Source organism: Myotis brandtii, unplaced genomic scaffold (assembly GCF_000412655.1).
Source record: "Myotis brandtii unplaced genomic scaffold, ASM41265v1 scaffold157, whole genome shotgun sequence".
NCBI lineage: Eukaryota > Metazoa > Chordata > Mammalia > Chiroptera > Vespertilionidae > Myotis > Myotis brandtii.
This window is the reverse complement of record NW_005355708.1, coordinates 3781432-3797193: the sequence shown is the minus strand read 5'-3', so window position 1 is coordinate 3797193 and position 15762 is coordinate 3781432. Positions and strand designations below refer to the sequence as shown.

Below are 15762 nucleotides of genomic sequence, written 5' to 3'. Positions count from 1 at the left end.
CCCATATTTCCCTCTGGGACCATTATCCAGGCCTGGAGATGTTAGAAACAGTCAATTTGGGGGAATCCTAAACAGTGAAGTTTGTTCCTCACTTCCCTGGTCACAAATGAAGTAAGTTTAGTGGGTAAATTTTTCAAGTTAACATCGGTGTCCTTGAAACACAACTTCAAGTCATGCCCTAGACCAGTGATGGCGAACCTCTGACACGCGTGTCAGAGGTGACATGCGAACTCATTTTTTTGGTTGATTTTTCTTTGTTAAATGGCATTTAAACATATAAAATAAATATCAAAAATATAAATCTTTGTTTTACTATGGTTGCAAATATAAAAAAAATTTCTATATGTGACACGGCACCAGAGTTAAGTTAGGGTTTTTCAAGATGCTGACAGGCCAAGCTCAAAAGGTTCGCCATCACTGCCCTAGACTCACCCCGAATGATTCTTCCATTGGATCCCATCCCTGAGTGTCTCCAGGTGGATACTCTGAGCCACCACTGGTCATCGGGACCCAGCCAGGGAGGTGTGGAGCCCATCTGGGAAAATCGGGAGCTGGGAGGGAAGGCTCCCCATCGAGATCCCACTTTTCCTGGTAGGTTTGGACAGGCCTATGCATGCGGAAAGTCAGTAATGGTTAGAAGCCAGATTTCCGAAATGTCTAATGAGCATTGCTATGTGGGTATCCCCTTGCTTTAGCCGCCTCCGCTGGTCCACAGACATTCAGAACCGGCTCCCAGTGCTGGCTGCACAGGCTGAGCCGGGCCCATAAGTGGTGCAGGGGGCACAGCTCGGGCGAGGAGCACAGGCGGGAGGCACACAGGCGGCAGACGTGGAGCAGGGATTGCAGGGGAGTCTGCAGAGAGATGGAAAAGGTGGACAAGGTTAGGGGTGGAAATTAATAGAAGGCTCACTGCTACATGTGTGTGTGGAGCATGAGGAAGGGGTCCTCACTCCCAAACCACAGGACATGATGCAACTGAAGCCCTCTGCCCACTGACGCCTAGTTTGGACCTCTGGAGTTCGACCGAGCGATCTCTCCAATGCCTGCCAGAATCAAGGTTTTGTACAAGAGAGTTCGGTTCTATCCCACGGGGTATAACATACTAGGAAAGATTTTAAAAAGGAAAAGCAAGTCCAAAAGACCCACTGGTTCAAATCTATGCCAAGAGACCTGGTAGATGGCAGCCTCCTCTGAAGGGACAGTCAGTCCCTGCACACTCACTCCACCTCTGACCCAGAGTGTGTGCAGCACTGGCAGTGGTGGCTCCACAGGTGCATGGAGAGCCTTGTGCTGTGAAGACTGCCCTTCTGTTACCCGGAGGAGCTTATGAGAAACGGCTGAATGACTTGGCCAGAAATTGCCTAGATGACACGTACTTGCAGTCCTCGCTCTCCAGAAGGTTCCGGTATGTGGCGATCTCACACTCCAGCCGGGCCTTTGTGTCCAGCAGCACCTGGTACTCCTGGTTCTGCCGCTCCAGGTCGCAGCGGATCTCAGCCAGCTGCTCCTCCACGGTGCTGATCAGGCACTGCATCTGGGCCAGCTCGGTGCCGAAGCGGGCCTCGGCCTCGCACAGGGAGTTCTGCAGACAGTCTTTCTATAATGGGAAATAATGGGGGGAAAGTCCCAGGGGATGAAAAATTCAGCAGTGAAGATCATGGCTGAATTCACCAGGCAGGTGGCAAATTCCAAGAAGTCACAGGGCATTTCTAGAGCTCTGAAGAAATTATCATCAATGTGACCATGACTTTTTACACACACACACAAAAGTCTAACTTGAACTGTGTCATATTCCCCCTAAGCCTCCAACACATGACATGAAGGAGACACCCAGCAAAATCTTGTGAAATGAGTGCCTGAACCTCCACACCTGATTCTGAAGGCAGTGGAGTTAACATGTAATAGGAACCATTTTTCTGGGTCAAACTAGCCTTAAAAGCAAGCCTTCTCCACCCAGGAGAGAGGAACCCAAATCAAGCTCAAACTTAATGTTTATAGAACTGAGTAGGGAGACTTCTCAGATATGCTGTGACCAGGCCGTGGCAGTGGCATTCGCAGTGCCCTGCGGGTGCAGGAGGACCCATACCAGATGGTGCTGGGCTTGGCGCTCCACCTCCAGGGCGTTCACCGTGCATCTCAGCTCCAGGATCTCCGACTGGCAGCACTGCAGCTCCTCAGAGCAGGACGAGGCCTGCAGGCTGATGCCTTCAGACTGAAGCACAGTGCACAGAGACGTGATCACTACCCTGCCCAGATGGCAGCCAGGCTCCCCCTGCCCCCTGCTCCGCAGCACCGCCTCACCTGAGCTTCGAACCACTGCTCCACGTCACGCCGGTTGGTCTCCACCATGGTCTCGTACTGGCACCGCATCTCCTCCAGCACCCTGCTCAGGTCCACGGTGGGCTCCGTGTCCAGCTCAATCCGGAGCCTGTCTCCCAGCTGGCACTTCAGAATGTTCACTTCCTGCAGGGACAGAAGAACCAACAAAAGAACCCCAAGTGAGAAAAGGGCTTTTGACAGAGCAGACAGCACCTGAACCGCTCTCCTGACAGGCAGTATGAGGAGTGACTCCACATACACACTGATGTGAAAGGTCTTGTTGCCAGGGCCAATGAGAAGAACCCATCTGGAGACCTTCCTAAACTCATGAGGCAAATCTTTGGAGAAGAAACTCCCATCTGCCACATCCCACAGAGTCAGCTTGACTCTAACCCAGATCAACCCATTATACTGATGCCAACTGACTCCAATCCTACAGCCACAGGGTGGGAGGGGCGCCCTTTCCTGCCCAACACCCCACCCCCCATCACCACCACCACCACCATGAGTCTGCAGCCACAGGGCCAGACCTTCTCATGGTTGCTCTTGAGGCAGAGCTGCTCCTCCTTCAGGGACTCCTGCTGGGCCTCCAGGTCGGCCTTGGCCAGGCTCAGGTCATCCAGGAGCTTGTGCATCCCACACATGTCCGCCTCCACCAGCAGGCGCAGGGAGTGCTCACTCTCATGCCTTCCAACACAGGAGATGCAAGGTCAACAGATGTCAAGGAAAGCCCCTCTCACCTGACCCCGGTTCCCACCCCCTGAGCACCGTGGATCCTCATTTGCTCACTGTGCTCAGTCTCTGGCCTCAGAGAAGAATTAGACACATCCCCTCCTCTCAAAGGATTCGTGGTCTAGGGAAGCAGTCATATTTTTACCATTGTGCATTGAAGCAACTCTGGTTCAGAAAGTTAACTGACTTGCCTAAGAACATGTGTCTTAGGACCCAGTACAGGGCTCGGGCCATTTCACGGGCTATTGTTAAGAAAGAGAAGCAACAGCAGGAGCCTGGATCTTGATTTGCTCCCTTATTCTTTGTGTTGTGCTACTTGTTCATCTCTCTCCTTTATTGAGTGGAAATGCCTGGTAGCTGAGGGCTTCATAGCTAAATCTGGACACTGACCCCTCCGTAAGTGGCTATTCCAACTGATATGTGAAATTCAATAGCTTCCCATATTCAGTTTATTCTTGAAATCACCCTATTTTGCTCTTAAGTAATGAGCTCAGGCATCCTTATCTTACATTTTAGGGAAATAGATGACATAGGACTAACATGAGGCTATGCCATACATGCTTGACTTAATGGTGTTGTTTCTTCTCTACCTTCTTTCTATTACTTGTTTTTAATTTGGGAATTTAGGAAGAAAGAAACAGAACAGTAATTCCCTCACTCAACAAATGCTTGGACATTTGGGATTTAGGTGGAGGAAGGAGTCACTCTAGGCCTTCTTAGACTCTTACTTACTTGATCCTAAAGTCATCGGCAGCTAGCTTGGCATTGTCAATCTGGCTAACCAGCCTGGCATTCTCAGATTTGCTGCACAGGATCTAAGAAAAACCAGGAAGACCATTCACACACTAACGTCACACGGGCTCCAGCCCTATGTGTGGTGTCCACCCTCCTGCTCAAGGAAACCCAAGAACCCTAAGCTCTTTGAGCCTTCAGTGGTTTTGCCTGCCATCGCCCTCCACCTCCCTCAGACCCAGCACACCCCAGACTACTCCACACCCCACCTTCTGCTGGAGCTCCTCGATGGTCTGGAAGTAGCACTGGTAGTTGGGGCACATGGTGGTCTCATGGCATTTGCTCCACTCTCGGATCTTGGTCTCCAGCTCTGCGTTCTCCTGCTCCAGCTGCCGCACCTTCTGCAGGTAGTTGGCCAGGCGGTCGTTCAGGAACTGCATGGTCACCTTCTCATGGCCGTTCAGGGTGCCCTCACCATAGGCCCCACAGCTTCCGATGTTGGCAGGAATGTTGCGGGTTCCTGGCAAGGGGCAAGCATTGTGGCAGCTGTTGGGCAGACAGAGATTGGGTCGGCCCAGCGGGGTGGTCCCCACTCGAACTCGGTTGACATGTGCCAGGCTGGCCAAGAGGCCCTGGCAGGCAGCCTTTTCCTCTAAGCCGGGGTGGTACCCAATATCACCGGAGGAGGGGCAGATATTTCTTTCTCCAGGATTCTGGATGCTGCCCAGAGGCTGGCTTGAGGTCATGTAGAAGGAAGTCATGGTGTGGGCTGACGCTACACAGGAGGTTCAGAGCAGCTGGAAAGGCCAAGACACGAGTCTGAGAACCCCCTTCCTTCCTGGGCCTTTTATACCCCATCCCAGATGGGTGTTGGCTCAGTGTTTTGACCTCACTGCCTTGATTCTCGACCTGTTGTTGTACCGCCATCCTGTTACTCAGCTGTTGAGTTTACCACCAAGAGTTCCTCACCTCATTAAAGGGATGCTGATGATCCGAGGTGCCTCTTGGCTCTGATATCAGGTTGTCTGTTGGTGGGAGGACAGGGAAGCTTTTATTATTTTTCAAAGAACAAAAGTGCTCTTAGCCATTGGATGTTTATACCTTGATGGGGGTTGGCCTCCTTGTTGATTTGCCCACTCTAAGGCATGACTGTTACTGTGGGTCATTGGAATAGCTGGAGAGACAGACCCCTGTGACTGCAGTGGCACTCTCTGTGTTTACAATCAACCAGCCTTCCCTATACTGGTTCTGATTTGGGTTACTAATAAGTTCTACATTTCTTTTTTCTTCAGTTGTTTGCCTTTCAGACTCACTCAAGGGGCAAAAAACTTCCATAAGTCTATTCATTCAGCATACATCTCCCAGCCCATCCTACATGCAGGGCTCTGTGCCACACACCTGATGTAAAGTCCATCGGGAAACAACCACAACTCAGACAGCCATAGGTGTCTGAGAGGCTCATCAGTATCAGAGTGACCCTGAAAACCATTTACTCTGAACCAAGAAAAGTGAGCTCAAGAAGCCAGAAACAAACAAAAATGAGAATAATCTTTTTAATCCCAAATAAGAATTGGCCATGAAACTCAAAGGACATTGAATTATCAGAGTCATGATGTGTCCTCTTACTTCCTTGATTCTAAAGTCTGTTATCAAGCACCTACTGTATATGTTAGGGGATTGATCAATGCTATTGTTTAATCCTTCTTACCATCCTGCGAGGTGTGTATTATTATTTTAATTTTAGAAAAGAAAGAAAGAAATAGGCACTGAGGACCAGGGATGTGAAGTCATTTTTCTAAGATCAACTCCATTATGAAATGACAAAGCCTGATCTCAATATCAGTTTCTTTTGACTCCAGAGCCTATCCTTGTTCTCTTCAACTTGACCACCAGCCCATCCCCCACATTGCCACCACCATCCCAACAGAACAACTGTGTCATTACCAAAACTAAGAAGGATTAAAAGGCCTACAAACTGGGCAAGAAGTTGACATGAAGAGATAAAACAAGAACCTGAGATTCTATGTTATTCCTCTTTGTGTCTCAGAAAATACAGATGTTGTGGTACCAAAGCAATATGGCAGGGTTTCTCCAAGGACCATGCCAGAAGATGCCAGGAGAAAGTTCTAGCACACCCTACTGGCTCTTGGTACTGGGGAACCAAGTTAGCTGCCTGCTGAGGTCCAGAAAGTCTTCTCAAAATTTGTGGCAGGAGATAGATAGGGCCCTAAGACTGAACAACACCTAATGTAGAGTAAGACCTGCCTACAAAGTGGTTATAACAAGATCTTTGAAAAAAATGAATATTTGCCAGTGCTTTGAGCACTGAGCAAAACTGAACAGACATCTCTGAATGAACCAGCTATGTGTATGTGAAACACAGGCTATTGGAGTTCTATCGAGAAGAAATACAGAATTTGAGAATTCTGTTCAAGTTGGGTTTTCAAGGAAAGGCCTAGGGTTACTCGGAGCTCATCAATGAATAGCTCTTTGCAGACACCATAATTAGAAGTCATTACCAGGCTAGGCCATCCCCTCCTTCAGAGGCTTCTGCGTGCAATCTGCATAGGTTACATCTTCAGACACCCCTTTGCTGCTCTCCTCCACCTCATCACATAGCAACAATCTTCTCTGTGAGCTAGAGAACTTGACTTTTAAAGTTATTTCTTTTGAGTTGATAAATAGAATCCATCTTTTGACCTTATTCTCTGGCAGGATTCATTCATTGGCTAAAGTCCGCGATTTCTTCCATCTCAACATAAATACTTTACAACATCACTGTTGAAGCTTTATATGTTTGGATGATGCTTCTCTTCATTTAAGCTCATTATCATCCTGGCTTGGGCTTCTATTGAGTATGCTGTTTTGCATAATGACACTGGTGTTGCATGTTCCTTTGTAAAATTGCTTGTTTCTACTGATTTGCATTTTTCTGAAAGGAGGTGAATGTGGGGTGAGGATCCTTGCCCTCATACCTAAAACTGCCTTCCTTCCTAACTCTTGGCCCTTGGTGAACATATATGAACCAGGTTCTGTGACAAGGAGTGGAGAGGCAGAGGGAGAGATGGAGGGGACCCTTTAGCCCTCCTTTACTCACCTGTATGCACGAGTTCTTTGGGCTGATTCTGACTTTAGAAATACTGGTCTCCAGAGGCAGGAAGTCTACTGCAAATAGAAGTAGGGAGCGGTGGTCTTGAGATGCTATTTTCAAACATGGTGTTTTGCCTATTGATGTATCTCAACCAGTGGGAGAGGAAGGTGTGGAGTTGCAGGCTGGCAGCTGAAAATTGTGCCTGACCCACAGCCTACCTGCAGGACGATGCATGGGAGCATCCAGGGGTTTGTGCCCTGTGTGGGAACATCACCCGTCATCACACATTGCAGTGGGTGCAAAGATTGAAGACAACTCCTGTGTGTAGAGCCTCCTAATGCAATGTCTCCCAAGTGGGTGCAAAGATTGAAGACAACTCCTGTGTGTAGCAACGTCTCCCAGGTGTTAGGAAATGGTGGCAAAGAAAATCAGAGGTCAAGAAAAACATACTCTTTTTTTCTTTTTTCCTTTTTTAAAGTATTAAGAGGCTGAGCATATCATTTTATTATTCTAGTTATGCAATTCTTGAAGCTTTGATGAATGGAAAAGGCACATTTTCTTACAAATTAGATAGAATTTACCATCTGATTTCTTAGTCCAGCCCCATGATCCACAAAGTTTATTCACTATCAGTGTTATTTTCCCACCTACCATGACATATTCTAGACACCAGGGGTGCATCTAGAAAAGACACAGTCCCTGTCTTAGAGTGGGGGAGACACTTGTGACAAAGCTCCACTCTGGGCCTGTGAGGGTGGTGCCACCCTCACACTGAGGTCTTTAGACTTGTCACCATCTTCCTTCCCATTACCCTGTTGATGGCCCACGAGCAGAACATAGTTTAAACTAGTCTTCCTTTGCAACTATCTAGAAAAAGCACTCCTGTTTTGTTTTTTTTCTTTCCTCTTATACTGACGATACTCCTGACACTAGATGTATGGCTTTCCACACACCAAGCAATTCTCTGTGACACCATCTGAATGTCCTATAAGTTTAAACTAGTCTTCCTTTGCAACTATCTAGAAAAAGTACTCCTGTTTGTTTGTTTTTTTTCTTTTCTCTTATACTGATGATACTCCTGACACTAGATGTATGGGCTTTTCACACACCAAGCAATTCTCTGTGACACCATCTAAATGTCCTATAGTTCTAGCATTATATGCCTGGAGCTAGTGTCAGATTCTACAAGGTAAGGGCTCAGACCCACAAAACTGTCCAGGCTGGACTAGCCATGAGCCATAGGCTCTGGGAGATGGCTACTAGATTGGCGGCTCCCTTGTGGGTGGGCCCCAGTGGGGCTGGAGGCTGGGCAGCCCCTGGGCACGGAGTTCACGGAGTTCCTGGGGCAGCTGCTTGCCACAGCCTGCCTGGAGCTAGGAGCCTTCACACCGACTTCCCAAAGCTTGAAGGGCAGCAGTTGTTGATACAGCTAGAAGCCATGATCCTAGAAAGCTGAGTCTCAGGGTTGTTACTAGGGCCAAGCACCCAAGTGTGAGAATGCTCCCCTGCCCGGACCTTTCATCTCCCCCCTGGGGTGCAGGTGCAACCTGCAAGCTTCCCCCAGGATGTCCTCATGTCCACTCCCATCAGAACAGCCATCCGTCAGCTACTCGATCTCCATAAGTAGCTCCCCACCTCGTACAAGGGAGAGGTAACTGCCTTTGGATCCCTTGTTACTGCCCTCTGCTGCTCACAGGGATCTTTCATGTTATCTCTTTAATGACACCCTATTGAGGATTTCTGCTCATCTGGCGTCTCTCTGGAGTGGTGCTCTCAAAGAGGTAGAGTTCACTGAGTGTGGGGTCCTCTAGTCTCAGGGCAGGAGCCCCAGAGAGACTGGCGTAGAATGGAAGGGTGCTAAGGTGTTGGAACTAAACTCCAAGAGCTAGTTCCGCTGGAGAGGAGAGAGGGGCTGTGAGCTCCTCTGGGCACAGAGCAAGTCAGCCACAAGGTCAGGACTGGGACCTGGGGCTTCCAACCCAGCACATCCTCTCTCTTCTGCATCACACCTTGCCTATGAAAAGGCCAAGTGGTAAATAGCTTAGGCTTTGCAGGCCAGACAGTCTCTTTGCTCTACAGCTGCTCAACTCCACCCTGTGGCCCCGAGCAGGCATAGACAATATGGAAGTGATGGGTGTGGCCGTGTTCCAGTAAAATATTATTTCCCAAGACAGGCAGCAGCTGGACTGGACCTGTGAGCAGTGGTTTACTGACCATCACTCTACACAGCACAGTGAACGAGGCTTAAAATTTGGATCCTTCAGAGCACATAGGGCTGGAAGGAGGGCAGCACCCAGGTGGACTCCAGTACTGGACTCTGGGTCTCGGATACTGGACCCTCCACTTTACTGAGGCATTTAGACCAAGACTGAAAGTCGATCCAGATGTTCTATAGTTTTGCAGCAAAGCAAAGCTGTCTGTGTGTCGTTGTTGCTGCGGCTGCTGCTGTTATTTCTGAAACTTGAGCTTCAAATGGCTCAGAAAAGTGACTCAGCTGCCATAGACATTGGGGAAACTCAGAAGACAGGGGCACTTGTTGCAAAGCTGATCTTCCTCAACCAAGCTGGTATCGAGCGCTTACAACATATTGGCATCGTGCTAGGCATTTCGGATGCATTCATCCCAACGACTCTGGGAAGGAGGTAGAATGACCCCCATTTCCAAAGGGGAGAAGGAGACCGGGATACATAGAGGTTGGGGGATCTGCCCCAATCACACAGCATGTTCGCAGTGGAATTAGGACACCAGCCCAGGATTTCTGAAGCCAGCAGCACTGATGGTTTCCATATGGCAAGATGCTCATCTGTGTGCTTGGCTACAGGAGAGGACTATGTAGAAATAAACCTATCTCAACCAATGGTTCAAAAGATAAGCCATCAAATGATCTTTCAAAGGAACTTGCTGTTTAGCAAAATTGAGATCATTATATTCGTGTGCTAAAATGTATGAAACCCCAAAAGATAGTGTTTTTATTGTTGATGATTTTCCCAGTTATCTCCTAGCGTACCCTTTTTTTTGTAAATATGTTTTTATTGATTTCAGAGAGAAAGGGAGAGGAAGAGAGAAACAATGATGAGAGAGAGTCGTTGGGCGGTTGCTTCCTGCATGCCCCCTACTGGTGATAGAGCCTGTCACCTGGGCATGTGCCCTGATCAGGAATTGAACCATGACCTCCTGGTTCATAAGTCGATGCTCAACCACTGAGCCATACCAGCCGGGCCAGGCTGGGCCAGGCATACCTTTTCTTGATCATGCTGTGAAAGTGTCCCTAGTATGGTAGGGGGAGATTGACTTAGTGCATTTCAGTCCACAATTCACCCGTCCCCCAGTCACTGTGTCCAACTCCTGGACTTTTCTCTCTGAGAGCCATCGCCCTCTGGCCAGGCTTCCTGGAGGCAGCTCTGCCCGGCGGGTCCTCACTCCTGCTTCAGAAGGCGGCCTCTCTCCCCGACAGTGAGGGGCAGGCCTGAGTCCCAGACTCTTTAATGGCCTCAGGGAGAGTTGCACCTTTGAAACCCAAGTTCTTTCTTTTTCATTCCCACCTGGAAAGGATCCTGCTACCTGTGGGAGTTTCTCCCGAACATCAAATACACCAGAGGTTTTATTGCTTTACCATAGCCCTGCCTAAGTCTTCCTATAAACCAGGGTTAATTAAAGCCAAACGCTTTGATATGAGGACACGGTTCCTTTGAGAATCCCCCATGTGGGTAGCACTGGGTCCAGTTTCCAGAAGGTCCTGGTGCTGGTGGACGTATTTCCCAAAGTCTGTGCCCCCGTCTTCCTCATTCATCAAATAAGAGAGATGGGCTAGGCAGGAGGACAGCTCAGGAGGTCTCTAACTTGGAAGTACCATCCAAACACTAAAGGTGGTGGCCATCTGTGCCCAGCAGGGGGTGGCACTCCTGGCCCTGGGCTGTGGGGCTTGGTTTCACATAAAAAGCTTTAACGGGCATTTGGGTGGTCAGACAGGTCTTGGCAAGTCGGAGGATACACAGGTGTGGGAACAAGGGTTAGGTTGGACTGGACAGTATGTGCTGGGGGCGGGGGTGGGAGGTGGGGAAGGAGCCTGCAGAAGTCTGCATGAGGTCCAGGGGCCTAGACGCCTGGGTCACAACTCTAGTGTGATTGTTCCCATGGCAACTCTGGCCACAGCCTGTGGTCTGTGCTCTTACTGAGCCGGATGTATGAAGGATGAGGGGATGCTGAGTTTGGAGGTTGCTAGTTGTTATTTAAAGGAAAACTATATTCCCAGGAAAGAGTTTCAGCATCTCAGAGAAAGTGCCTCTGTTCTTAGGGGCATGAAAGAAGGGGAAAAGGGAAATGTTTATTAGCCTGAAAGAATAACAAACCTTGGTGCTTGGAGGAAGCATAACAAGCTCAGAGAGACCCGCTGGCTGGCGTCAGAACACTTGGCTCCAGTTCCCACCTGTTGGCTGTGTGTCTGTGAGCACATCTTTCCATCAACCTGGGCCTGCAGACTCCTCGTCTGTGAATGAGAGGCTGGGCCAGGCCAACTGTAGGGCTGCTTTTGATTCTGATAGGTTAGGACAGACCCGTGCAATAGACCTTCTACAGTCATGGAAATAGTCCCTATCTGTACACACCAGTGTCGTACCACCAGCCACACAACGGCCTTAAGCACTTGAAATGTGGCTAGTGTGACTGAAGTTTTCTTTCTTTTCAATTTATCTTTATTGTTGAAAGTATTTAAAATGCCCCCCCCATTGACACCCTGCACCCGCACTCCCCCAGGCCTATCGCACCATTGTCTGTGCCCATGGGTTATGGATATCTATATATATAAAAGCCTAAGCGACCATTATGACCAGTCAACTGGTCGCTATGACACCCACTGACTGCTGGGGTATAGATGCTCAATGCAGGAGCTGCCCCCTGGTAGTCAGTGTGCTCCCACAGCCAACCTCCTGCCGCCGGCCAACCTCCCACGGTCCCTCTCCCGGCCGGCCTTGATCGGTCGTGATGCTGGCCAGGCCAAGGGACCCCACCCATGCACAAATTCGTGCACCAGGCCTCTAGTGTGCATATAAGCTCTTTGATTAATCTCTTCCCATCTCCCCTTCCCTCTGAGATTCATCAGTCTGTTCCATGCTTCCGTGTCTCTGGATCTGTTTTATTTACTTAGAAATTAAACAGCCCGGTATAGGTAATGGTTACCATGTTGGACAGAATGGGCCTAGGATTTTAGAGCCAAAGAGTTGGTTCTGTTTAGTCTGTCCTGTTAATCAAGCTGAGCACATTCTGGACAAATTTTGCACAGGGACTGAAAGTAAGGAATGTTGGTTTGTGCTCAGTTATTAGAAGCCCCCCTGCCATGGCGTTCCAGCTCATTAAAATCTCTCTCTCCCTCTCTCTCTCTCTCTCTCTCACACACACACACACACACACACACACACACACACGACCAGGAACCACAGCGGCTGAGCAGTGTGTTTGTGTGTCTCCCGTCAGGCTCATGGCCCTGTCTGCCAGGCATGTGGAATCCTGTCTGAACAGCCTCAGGCAGTGTCAGGAGCCACTCCATCTCTCATCATTTCTTGGCAGGTCCAGAGGGCAGATTCTTAATAGAAACATCACCTCAGCTCATTAAGGAAGAACTACGCATTCAGAGGGTGAGGTGCAAAAAGGTGTTCAAGATTCCTGCTCCCGGCTTTCTCCTCTTTATCTACCGTTGCCAAGTTGAGCCCTTCACTGAGTCCCCCCAGTCGATCCCTTACTATTCCATTCCCCACTGCCATTGCCTTAGGTGAGACCCTTCAGCTTCTGCCACATTGTTCATCAGCTCTCTCCCTGCCTCTCAGCTGTCCTGGTTACACTCCTTTGTGAAACTTTCTACAATACCCACCGCCCCCCAGTCATGTCATCTGAGCTCAAGGCCTGCAGCAGCCCTCCCACTGCCTTCAGGATGGAGTCCAGGCTCTTTGTGGGGTAACCAAGGCCCCCCACGGTCTGACCTTCCTACCATTTCAGCTTTATTTCCACTAGTTTGTCACAGGAACCTACTGCTCCCGCCAGGAGGGCCACTCATGCGCTCCCCCCCTCTCCTCCCCAGACATGACTTCTGCTTTCCTGCAGAACCCACACCTATACCTCTCTTTTGCTCCATAGACATCCTATTCAACCTTCCAGGCCAATCTCAGATGCCACCAGCTACATCAAGCATGTCAAACTCAAAGGCTAACGCAGGCCAAATAAACGAGGCATGCGGCCCGCGGACCACAAGTTTGACATGCTTGAGCTACGTGAGGCCTTCTCTGCTCTCCCCAAACCAGGACTTTCTCCCAGTCTGTGTCGTGTGTATACTCTGGAATGTGGCAGTGAGGCAGAGTGGTTAGAATAATGCTACAGTGGAAGCAGCTAGACCTGGGTCCAAATCTTTGTCCTTGCATGTAGCTTTGGGCAACCGACTGAACCATTCTCTGCACCTCAGTTTCCCATCTCGAAGATGGGCACGGTCATGAAAACTGCGTAAGTTAATTTATGTAATGTGCACAATACAATATAAGGTGCATCACAAGTGCTCAGTAAGTGGCAGAAATGGTTATTATTATTTTATTACTAGGCCCTTATTGAAGCATGAGTGAGGCCTTACACATCCTGGTTCTAGCTCCTTCTCTAATTAGAAGTGCCTGGATGGTGGGGATCACTTGCATTTTTGGTATGCCCTGGCCCCCAGCTGTCGTTTGCAAATAGTGAGGGCTACTTGAGAATATGAATTGGTTGAGCATCTCTGGAGCCTGAAGGACTGTATTTGAGTCCTTACTGTGTGATCTTGAGCAAGATTCTTAACTCTCTGGGCCTCAGTTTCCTCATTTGTAAAGTGGAGAAAATAATGGTGCCTTTTTCATAGATTGTTGCAAGGATTTAATGGGGCGTTAACAAGGTGTCTGGGGGGCCACCGCCTGGGGTAACCAGCCCATGATGTAGAACCTTCACCTCCCAAGCAATCAGTAAGGATATTATGAATGAATGAATGAATGACCCCATTGTACCAGCTGCCATGAGGCTTAGGGTGGGATCATCACAGGAATATTCTCATCTACAGTTGTTTGGCCTAAGTTTCTGGCATAATTATCTCCCTCCTCTTTTTATGTTTTTATTACTTGGCTCTGAACCAGTAGCCTGGTTTTAACTGGTTTCTGGCATGTGGGCCTTTTTGGCAAATGCCTCTCAAGCCTCTGTGGAAGCAGGGCCATACAACAAATACAGAATTTGGCCGCATTCCTCTTGATGCCCACTGAGCAGCGGTACTGGCTGGTGGACACAGCGTCGTAAATGACAAATAGAGAAAGATGTTTGCAGGGCCACTGAATGCGGCTTTATTTGCCAGTTGACTAAGGACACAGGTTCTTGAGGCAGCAGAGAACTAGAAACATCAGCAAATTAGCCTGTGGAGAGGCTGTTACTAAGAGATGGGGGCCAGGGCGCCCCCTGCAGTATCAGAGCGCCTTGTGGACAGACGGCCCACCTGGCACTGCTCAGTCTTCCTTGCTGGCCCGGCTCTCTTGGTGGCGACCGAACCCAGGTCAGGCTCGACCTGCAGAGGCACCGGCTGTCCAGCTCTGGTCCCTCCAGGATCCATCCACCAGCACTGAGGGGCTTCAGTAGCGGCCCGGGGGGCAGGGCACGCAAGGCACACAGACAGTGTGGGGCACACAGACGGTGCGGGGCACACTGGGGGAGGGCACACAGGGGGGACACGAGGGAGTGGAGCACGGGTTACAGGGCAACCTGCGGAAGAAGGGCACATGAAGGGGTTAAAGAAGCCGGAGTGGGCAGCAGGTTCTGCCCCCAATGCCTCCCAAATGCACCCACTGCTCACCTTCTCTGCTTACTTCCCTGGTCCCACCCTTCATCGTCTTCATCTCTGTGACCCCAATGGCCTCCTTACTGGTCTCCCAACCCCACTCTTACCCCTTGTAGCTACTGTCAACTTGATGGCCAGAACGATCTTCCACAAACACAAATCTAATCATCTCCCTCCCCTGCTTAAGACCTTCAGAGGCTCCCATTTGTACTCAGGACAAAGAGCAACTTCCTTCAACTCCATGGTCACCTCCTCCTTGAAGCCCCCCCTGGGTCTCTCTGTGTCAAATCCCCCTGTGGTACCATGTACCTCCTTCCAGAGCGGTGTGATTATTCTAGTATGAACTCTCTCCCAGTGAGCAGTGAGGTGAGCAGCCATGGATGCATGCCCCTTGCATACCTGGCCTAGAGCAGACTCTTAATAATTGACTAAATGAACTAACCAATTAATATAGAAGAAACATATGGCAAAGGGGAAAAGGATGGTCTCAGAGACTGACAGGTGTTGGCTCAAAACCAGAAACGACGGATTGGATGTTGGATGGACACCAAGTAGCCCCAGAGACAAGACAGGCAGCCCCAGGACCACATCCAGCTGGCAATGCCGGCACTGTGTTGTCTTTTAATTTGTTGAAATATTTAAAATTCAAGAGAACTTCACATTTAAAAGAAATCCAGACTCCCCTTGAACAATCAGACGATCCAGCAATGCTGCCACTCTCCTGTGATAGAAATGCCCTGAGGGGTGGTGCCGCCCTCATTGGACAAGGCCTAGCTCCCTAGTGGTCCACAGTCCTACATGAGCCACGTCACTCAGGTACGCTAACAGCCTGGCCCTAGGAAAATATTTGACTTTGCAACTCTTGCCTTGGAGGACAAGATTCTAAATGACAGAGAAGCAAGGCTGAATGTAGAATCAGAAACTACCGAGAACAGTAATCAGCCCCCAGGAGTCCACAGCACAGCGGTGTCCTGCACACAGACAACCACCAAGCCCTGTGATTCTGCCTGCACTGCGGCTGGGGGCTGATGCCTCACTGACCTGATTCAGACCCTCCCCCCCA

The 15762-nt window shown here is 49.5% G+C and overlaps 2 protein-coding genes across 2 annotated transcripts in view; both read right to left on the bottom strand.

Annotated features, from left to right (window-relative positions):
* Window positions 1–719: 719 nt before the first annotated feature.
* On the bottom strand, window positions 720–4544 carry KRT38 (keratin 38, type I). Its single transcript, XM_005861827.1, has 7 exons — window positions 4053–4544; window positions 3784–3866; window positions 2850–3006; window positions 2302–2463; window positions 2087–2212; window positions 1377–1597; window positions 720–852 (listed from the first exon to the last, which is right to left on the bottom strand). Exons 1-7 carry the CDS (start codon window positions 4542–4544, stop codon window positions 720–722), a joined length of 1374 nt encoding a protein of 457 aa, XP_005861889.1.
* A 9662-nt stretch (window positions 4545–14206) lies between these two features.
* Window positions 14207–15762, bottom strand: part of KRT32 (keratin 32, type I) — a 7783-nt gene continuing 6227 nt past the window's right edge. Inside the window, exon 7 of the mRNA XM_005861825.2 lies at window positions 14207–14623. Within this exon, the coding sequence (XP_005861887.1) occupies window positions 14494–14623 (130 nt within the window). The 3' untranslated portion in view covers window positions 14207–14493. The remainder of the gene's footprint in view (window positions 14624–15762) is intronic.

Excerpts from the sequence above, each read along its gene's own strand:
- KRT38 (XM_005861827.1), bottom strand. The coding sequence starts at position 4,544 with ATGACTTCCTTCTACATGACCTCAAGCCAGCCTCTGGGCAGCATCCAG. Across the intron at positions 3,007-3,783 it reads GCCGATGACTTTAGGATCAA|GCATGAGAGTGAGCACTCCC; the intron begins GTAAGTAAGAGT and ends CTGTGTTGGAAG. Across the intron at positions 2,213-2,301 it reads AGCAGTGGTTCGAAGCTCAG|TCTGAAGGCATCAGCCTGCA; the intron begins GTGAGGCGGTGC and ends ACTGTGCTTCAG.